Genomic DNA, 9,371 nt, shown 5'->3' on the forward strand with positions numbered 1-9,371 from the left:
CCCCGACTCCAAATAGACGAAAACAGAGTGGAATGTAGAGAATAGGAGCTCTAAAGATTGACTTGAGCTCACTACCATTTAGATTATGGAATGAGAAGTTGACCTGCCACCGACGACTTTCTTTCAAAGTCTTCGCCCATCACTTCAGATCGACAAATCGGCCCTCCCCCCGCCTCCACCACTGCTCGCCGTCTGGGACCGTTGCTTCGTCGAGGAGGATTAAACCATGGAGGCTTTGAGACCCAAAGAAAATTAATTGGGGAAAGATGGGTTTACTAAAATAGATTTTAAGAAGGAGAAAAGAAAAGGAAGAAGAGAGAGAAAGAGAGAGAGAGATGGCCTGATCGACTTATACTATATTTTTATATCGTTGAAGAGAATTTTGATTGAAGGAAACAAATTCTCGTAATTGATATTGTTTCTAGATAAAACGTTATCACATTTACAGTCAATATCAGATCCTATCCTACCACTAATATCATTAACAGAGTAATTCATAGAATCCTCATTGACGCCAGAGCTTCCATAAAAATTGAGCTCTTCGTCGCTAACTGTAAATGACCCATTAACCGTTGTGGGTTCATCGGCTGGGGTCATACTCTGGTCCCGGCTCAAGGAATTATCTTGTTCCACCTCCTGGAAGCAGTTGTTAGTTGTGGTGGTGCTGTTGCTTCTGACTGTGATCCAACTATTGTCCCAGCTCCAGTCGGGTAGCCTTGGAGATGACGATGATGAAATGTTCCCACATAACTGCTGGATCCTCTCAGCTGGAGAATTCAGAGAGCGAAGGCTCCGGGGTGTTTCCGGCTCCTCGAGTGAGTCCCAGAAGGCTTGATCCAATATACTCGTTGGAGATTTGGAAGCAGAGTCCTGAATTTGGTTGAGACCGGAACTGGGTTCATCCACAAACGGATGTTTAAGAAGTTGACTAATCGTCCACCGGTCTTTTGGATCTCTCCTTAGACACTTGCTTAAGAAATCCTTTGCTTGTTCGGACAGGCAATTCGGCAATTCCGGCGTATCTTCCGTAAACGCAATTCGGTAAAGGGCAGAGACCGGGTCGGAAGCGTCCGACCACGGGAGACGTCCGGTGGCCATCTCAATCACCGTACACCCAATAGCCCAGACGTCGGCAGGGAACCCCTGTTCATCCCCACGAGCGACTTCAGGTGCCATGAAGACCGGCGTCCCGGCAATGGACATCGATTCAGACACCTGATCGACCCATCTGGCGCAACCCAAGTCTGCAATCTTGGCACCATCCTTTCCAATTAGAACATTCCGACCCTTAATGTCGCAATGGACCAAACCACTGGTGTGAAGATAATGTATCCCCCCCAGAATTTGGCGTAAATGCAATCGAATTGCAGATTCGTCGAGCCGGCCGCCTTGCTTCTGAATTGCATCCGTAAGTGAGCCACCGGGTACGTACTCCATGAATAAGTTGTACAAAAGCTGACCATTTTCGGAGGTGATGTCGCATCCTCTATACCCAACAATACGAGAACATCTGATAGAAGAAAGAATTCTCTGCTCCCTCTGCAAGAACTCAGACCGCGAGAGCTCGACGGACTTAACAGCAAAGATCTCCGTCTCCCCGGACCGAACAGCTGTAGCGAGAGAGACCGTGGCCGACGACCCACGACCGAGGGTGCGGCCTCTTGTCCAGTCCATGAGAGATGGGGGAATAGAGAGAGAGGGAGAGAAAGAAGGGAGGAGTCTGAGTTGGATTGTGGTTGGATTAGTTGGCTGGGTAGCTCTTATATATACAAAGGAGGATGAAATTGAAAGGTAAGACGACACACGACACCTCTCTTTTCTCTTTTTCTCTTTATATTTGAAAAAAAAAAGAAAGGGATTAATATGACGAAGATGATCTGTTTCTTATAAATTTGGTTGGTTGGAGAGTGGAGAGAGGAGGTTCTTTGGTTTCTTTTCTAAGTATTCCTGTGATTTGCTCTAAAGAGAAGGGAGAAGGGCGGCCATTTTTCTTCTCTCCCTCTCTTTATCACAGTGAGCCACGTGGAAAAGGAAATAGCGTTGACAGCTTTGGCCGACTCCGACTGGACGGCGGTTGCTTGGCTTAGAATGATACCACCCACATGAAGACACGTGAGCACGTGCCAAGATTTCTGGGGCGAAATTTGGGCAACTGCAAGCTCTGATGATTCATGATTTGGCAAGTTAGCTTCAGATACGATGGATTTGGATATTCTTGACTTTGGAATTAGATTTTAGACTTCAGTTTAGTTTAGATGCCTCTCCTCTCCTATTCTTCTTACCTCAACAATGAATCAGTGAACTTTGAACTAAGGCAAAGTGGCATATAGTCAAATTGGGGTGGAGTGGAACATCAAAATACGGTTGATTTGGGCAGTTCCTGTCAAATCTCAAGTCTTTGGATTAAGAAAATTATGAGTCGCCCACAGAGTAATAACAGATAATCCGGTTCGGTATAGAAGATTTGAATCAATACCTTATACCTATACCTAGGGTTCCAACTCTGAGTTTTTTTTTTTTTTTTTTTTCTTTTAGAGCTGGATGAAATTGATTCCGAGGATGTTTTGGGTCAAATTGATTCCAATTTCCAAGTTGCAATAGAAAAAGCGAATGGTCAGTAGGGTGGGAAACGATGAAATACAAAGATTGAAGAACTTAGGTAGCAGCTAATACTGAATAATTATATTGATATTAGTTGAGAAAATATTTTACATTCGGAATATGGGCGGCCAGGGGGGGGGGTGATAATTAAAGAGGTAGTCAGGCGTGGGAGTTGGTTTTGGGAGGAAGTTAAAAGGCTTAAAGAGGGAGAAGAATGAAAGCAAAGGCAAGTAATGAGAAAAAGGTAAACCACAGACTTTGTTTACCAACCAAACCCTCCCACTTCTCTATTCCGAAAATCACACACACAGGAGTGGGGGACAAACCAAACAGGTGGAATTTGGTTGTAAAGGAAAGCAAAGGCCAACCCAATTCACATTTGAAACAAATATGACTGATACCCTTTTCAATTTTAATGAATCCAATGTCACTCCATTGAATCAAGGTTCTAAATACCGGTGTATCGGTTTGTATCGGTATTTTCTTTTGTGTTTTATTTATTTTTTTTAAACTGATTTAGAAGGGTTGGTTTAAGTCTCGGTTACCCTTTGAATCATGGCTTGACCCAATACATCCCCTATAAGGGTATATCAAAAAGGCCCCGATACGATACGTATTGACTGATATAGATTAATACGAAACGATATTTTGAACCTTACATAGAATTAATAATTTATTATTGGTTTAATTTGAATCCGTTTCATTTATTATTGATCTATTGGAAGAAGGATTGCCTTGGAGTGTGGGTCTTATGGAAACAATATTTTCTTTGGATAAGTTTTTTGGCAATTTCTCGAAAGTGAGTAATGTTATAAGTTAATTATCTGTGCAGGGGAGAAATTGACCTAACTATATGAGACTAGAATGTTCCCATGCAGAAAAAAAAAATGATCCATTAGAAAATATGCTCATTTATCCATATAGCAGGAAGAACATGGATAATGAAGGATAACGTTTTTCTAGGTAATACTTATCTAGACAAATGCATTTATTCAATCTGAATGATCAGCTTATGATGCTTTTAAAATTAAAAAAATAAAAATAATTTCAAAAATTACTATCTGAGTCAAATGATTCAACAGTTCAACTGTCTAGGTAAATGGTTTGTTGATCAATTCAACGATTTTTTTTATAAAATAAAAATTAGAACCAAATAAATAACCGGCTCTTTGTTAAGTGGTTCAACCACGCAGGTCAAAATGGTTTTAAAACAGTCACTACTCACGATGTGTACATGCATAGAGCGTAGATGATGCGTTGCTTGGAAGGAAGACCATGCCAATCATTTATAAGGTAGCTTGACTCCCACGAGAAATGGCGGGTGGGAGCCACAGCCAACGGTTCGTTCGCTTGTCAAGTTTGATTCAATAAAGGGTAGTAGAGAATATAAAGAGAAGATGATGATAAATTGATGATGGATGATGCCTTTTGTGTTTACGCTTAGAACCCGCCACATAAAAAAAGAAAAGAAAACAAGGAAACCAAGGAAAGCAGGAAACACGTTTCCTACGTTGTAGAGTTTGGAATGGTGGTTGTATCTGGCAACGCACCTAAACCTTCTCCAGTCAAGGCAAACGTTTTTCTTTTTTTTTCTTAACCGTCCAGCTAGGCAGGGCTACCAATGAATCGGGCTGGGCTCAATGGACTCTAATTGATTGGGCAAGTTCTGGTTCGGATACATTATTTCTTATCAGGTCGATTCCTGTCCTTTCTAAACTTGAAACGTTTTTAATGGCAATTATGATTAAATGGATGTTTGAGCTAGACTAACCTGAACCCAACCCAAGTGTTGGATTGTTTGAGTAGGAAGATTGGGCCAGAGTTAGGATGAGGTTTGGGAAATGCTTACCCAATATAAAGTTGGGTTGGGTTGATATCTTACTTCCTGGGCGACCCAACCCAATTCGAATCTAATGCATAATGAGGATACAGTGTGAGAAAAATGGCATACAGCACTTGAAGGAAATTCCAGCCATCCGTCTGATCCAGATAGACTTTGATGGGCCGCCACTTGATGAGCTGCTCAGTTGTCTCTCTTCTAACAAAACTAAATATATATAGTGTTGTTGTTCACCCCATCTACTATCTTGCATGCAAGGTTTATAAAATCGATTCGGACAACAAACTGTTTAGGGTTCTAGTTCCCGGATCGAATGATCTGACTGTTCAAATCAAATGGATGGTTTGTTTTGACAAAAAAAATAATAAATAGCCAAAAACCGCTAGATGGTTCAAACAGCTTACTTGCCCAGATCAGCAGTTTGTTGATCAAATCAACGGTTTTGGAATAAAATAGAACTGGCCAGGTAACCAATTGGTCCAGTTCCCGTTTTTTCTGATCCGATTGGATTTTGAAAATCATGATTGCATCAAAAGTTGGATTTCCGCTTCAGAGTTGCTGATTTAGGGTCAAAAGGTTGATAAAACCTTCACAAGCAACTTCAACTTCAAAACAAGAGATTAAAACCTTCCACAAAACGGTTTTAATCTGTCCTCACTTTGCTGCTATAAAATGACCATCCTGGTTCTAATGACTATTCCCCCACATAAAAGAGAAAAAAAAAAAAAAAAAAGTCGAGAGTTGAATACATCTTCTCTTGACTGAACCTGTCAGCATCATAAACATTTTGGCGGAAAAAAAAAAAAAACAGAGTTGAAAATTTGATTTAGCGTTCCAAAGCAGCCATGATAATTCTGTCATATACCTAGAAATGTTCAATGTTACAGTTCTTTTCCCAATGCATGATTCTAAAACTAGATTTTAACGCATTCTTCCGAGTATGCACAATTGACATAAGTAGATGTAAGAGTGTATCTGCAATTATGCATGTGGCTACAAATTTTGTAAGTTTAGTCTAAACTCAAATTAAGGGAAACATTAAGGTTATGTTTGGTTTGAAAGAAAAGTTAAGGAAAGGAAGGAAAAGGTAAGGAAATTTATACAAGATTTATAAAGGTTTTTTTACTTTTCCTTACTTTTTCCTTCAAACCAAACATAGCCTAAGTGTATCAAAAAGACAAATTTAAGAAATGTATCAAAATACATTTTGCATATGCATGGATAAGGACGAAAAATTAAGATATATGGAAACACATGAAAATATTATAAATACTCCAATAAATCATAAATATACATTAATAAGATTAAATATAGAGCCTAAATGAGCTATATATACATAGAAATCACATCCTTTAGTGATTTTTATGAAAAAGAACGTCATAACCAACATATAGAAACATAATGGTATTCTTTAATAAGGTTATAACTGCAAAACATAAGCTTAACAATTATTTAACGAAACATTTTTTTTATAATTTTTTAAACAATTATTTATTTCTTATTCAAATAATTATTTTATTTTTATTACAAAAATTAAAAAATAAAATGTAATAGAAAATAATTTTATGGATGTAGTAGATCATCCATAGATTTACAACAAGGTAAATATTATGGTTAGATCACACCAAAAATTAGAAAAAAAAATAAATAAATATTACAAAAAATAATAAATAAATATTTTACAATAAACTTCAATAGATATATGAATTAAAAACTGGAAAAGAATTACTTTAAAATTGCAAAAAGTTTAAAAATAAATATTTTCATACTAAAATTAAAAAATAAATATTTTATTAAAATTTACAAAATAAAAAAAATAATTTAAAATTTTCAATAGATCTATGGATATGGTAAATCACCCATAGATCTATGATACAATTATTCTTCATGGGCATATTACACCAAAAATATCAAATTTTATTTTTTCTAAATTTTCTTTAAAAATTAAATAGATCTATTTAAAGCACAAAAAGTATAGGGTTTTCAGTATAAGGAGATTATATATATATATATATATATATATATATATATATATATATATATAATAAAAAATATTGTAACATACTATTGAATAAATTGAAAAAAGTATTTATTTTTGCAGTTTTTGCAAAAAGTTGAAAAAAAAACTCAAAAATCTTGAGTTCTAGAGGTTGTTTTTAGGATATTTTAAAGATTTTACAATCCAAGAATGTGCAATGATGATTTGGCAAGTCTGGAAGAGAAAAAAGGCTTTTGGAGAGAATTAGAAGGTTTTTTTTCTCAAAAAAATTTAATTCATTTTTTGATTATAGAAAATCGAACTATATTGGCCGATACACCCCAATACAATTATGATACAATCCTGATACACCCCAATACAGGTCTAATACACCTTAATACGGTCATGATACAGAGTAAGCATGATGAAAAGACACAAAATAAATGATTTTGTAGTGTTTCCAGTACCAACCCCTTAAAGATACAATACATATCGACATATATATTGCAAAATTTTGAACCTTACAATAAACCAGTGTTTTTAATTGACCGAATTTACCATACCAGTGACGAGGTAACTTGTTCACAATTATGATTTAGAACAACATCCAATCCACCATATCACAAAAAACCATCGATTTTATCAACAACCCATTGATCCAAATGATTTGAAACATTAAACCGTTCAACGGGTTGTTGGGTTATTTCTATTATTTTGTTCATTTAAAACTTTTTCATTGTGTCGAATTGATCTATTGACTAAGATGGTTAAACTATCCATCCGTCTAATTGGACGAAAAGCACTTCAGCCTCCAAGTCAACCTTTAAAGTTGTAAAACATCGTAGACTACATAAGCCATGGATTTTAAAAACGAACTGGTGACCAAACCGGTCAGGGGTCCGGTTATTGGTTCGAACGGCCGATCGTTCGACCCGAATGGGCAGCCCGTTTTGACAAAAAATTTAAAAAATTACAAAACGGTCAAAACGGTTTGAACAGTTAACCAGCCAGTTCAATAGTTTGCTGACCAAAATCAACGGTTTTGAGGGAAAAATCGGTTTTGGAGGAAAACGGAACTGGTCAGGTGACTGATTCCCGATTTTTCTGGTCCGGTCTGATTTTGAAAACAATGACATAAGCACCGACCCCAAATAGACCAAAATTATATTGTTCTACCTAACTTGGACCAAAATTATATTGTTCTAACCTAACCCAAGTTGCACCCCTATTGGCAACTTGTCAAAAAATAAAACGCTTTCCAATTCCAAACTAGAGGTGCAAATTGGACTGGATTTAGTCCAACCCGATCCAGTCCAATGTGAGTCCATTTACAAATGGGCTAGACCCAATAAATCAAATCCAATTCAATCCATTAAAATGTAAATGGACTAAATTGGATCCAATCCAAACCAAATGAAATATCAAAAATTATATATAAAAAATATAACATATAAAAATTACAAAAATACATTAAAATGAAAAAATCTGAAAATTACAAAAATAATCCTTTTGGCTTGAAAAAACACTTTTGTAAAAGTGCTTTCATAAAAGTGCTTTTGTAAAAATACTTTCATAAAAAAGCTTTTATAATACTTTCATAAAAGTGCTTTCATCAAAATATTTTCATAGAAGTGCTTTTATAAAAGTACTTTTGTATAAGTGCTTTTGTAAAAATGCTTTCATAACAATATTTTTATAAGTGTTTTTGTATAAGTGCTTTATAAAAGTACTTTCGTAAACGTTCTTTCATAAAAATGCTTTTGTAAAAGTGCTTTTATAAAAGTACTTCCATAAAAGTTCTTTTGTAAAAATGCTTAGGTATAAAAGTACTTTTGTAAAGTGCTTATATTAAAGTGCTTTCGTAAAAGTGCTTTTATAAAAATGCTTTCATAAAAACGCTTTTGTGAAAATACTTTCGTAAAAGTACTTTTCATAAAATTACTATTATAAAGTACTTTCTAATAGTGATTTTATGCCGACTTCAGTTTTGATCGGTTCTAAATTGGACAAGAGTTTGACCTCATGTTCGTATTATTGAAAATTTGGCTTAAGTCTAATTAAAACCAATAAGAATATGGACCAATATATTTTGGATTGACCCAATCCAATAAAAATATGGAGCGTCTAAATCCGATTTAATAAGATTTGAATTAAATTGGATCTAACCTAAAACCGACCAATTGACACCCTTATTTCCAAACCCAGATGGCCAGATAGACCAAAACCCCAAAAGCATAAAAAGGTGTGACAGATTTTGCTGATATGGCAATTGTTTTTATTTTAAAAAACAAAACCAGTCATATTGCTGAACACCCCATAAATCAACTATTGGATTAGTGGAGCAGCAGGCGGTGAACCATGAAGGGCTATGCCAAATTGCTAATGAACGATGAAATTAAAATAGCTTTCTAAGTACATACATACCATCTTACCAATGATATAGGTCTGCTGGTTTTGTTCTGGAACTGTTTTCTCTTGGTTGTAGTTCGTTGGTTTTCTTTGTTTAATGAAATGCCCTTTTCTACCAAAGACAAATACATATTTTATTTCTTCCACCGTTTTTAACCTTCCAAAGTATATCATCAAGGTTCACACCTCACATAAACCACTAAAAACGTGTTTCGTATGTGCTTATACCTAATTTATAGTCATTTCATATTCGATCTTGTGTTTTGTCTTTTAGTGAATTAAGTTTTTTAATGAGTTTAACAATGGCTTAAGTGGCTGAACTCAATAATTATTATTTTAGAGGTTAAAATAATTGAATAAAATATTCAAGGTATTGGCAACAAGTCCAATTACATCTCCAATCGTCATGGAGGTTCACACCTACCTTATAAGCATTCACTAAAAACACACCAATAAGTCATTCAGTTCAGCCACTTCAGCCGTTATCAACGGTGTCGGCTCATAAAGCAGAAAAGGCAAAGACATGACAGCATAGACAAGTGA

General features: G+C 35.7%; 1 protein-coding gene across 1 annotated transcript; it reads right to left on the reverse strand.

Moving 5' to 3' along the window:
- Positions 1-336: 336 nt before the first annotated feature.
- LOC104588304 (mitogen-activated protein kinase kinase kinase 18-like) lies at positions 337-1,842 on the reverse strand. The gene has a single exon (XM_010246176.3). It carries the CDS (start codon positions 1,672-1,674, stop codon positions 355-357), a length of 1,320 nt encoding a protein of 439 aa, XP_010244478.1. The 5' UTR covers positions 1,675-1,842; the 3' UTR covers positions 337-354.
- Between the last annotated feature and the right edge of the window lie 7,529 nt (positions 1,843-9,371).

This window comes from Nelumbo nucifera, chromosome 1 (genome assembly GCF_055504915.1).
Source record: "Nelumbo nucifera cultivar China Antique chromosome 1, China Antique-T2T, whole genome shotgun sequence".
Taxonomy (NCBI): Eukaryota; Viridiplantae; Streptophyta; class Magnoliopsida; order Proteales; family Nelumbonaceae; genus Nelumbo; species Nelumbo nucifera.

Excerpts from the sequence above, each read along its gene's own strand:
- LOC104588304 (XM_010246176.3), bottom strand. The coding sequence starts at position 1,674 with ATGGACTGGACAAGAGGCCGCACCCTCGGTCGTGGGTCGTCGGCCACG.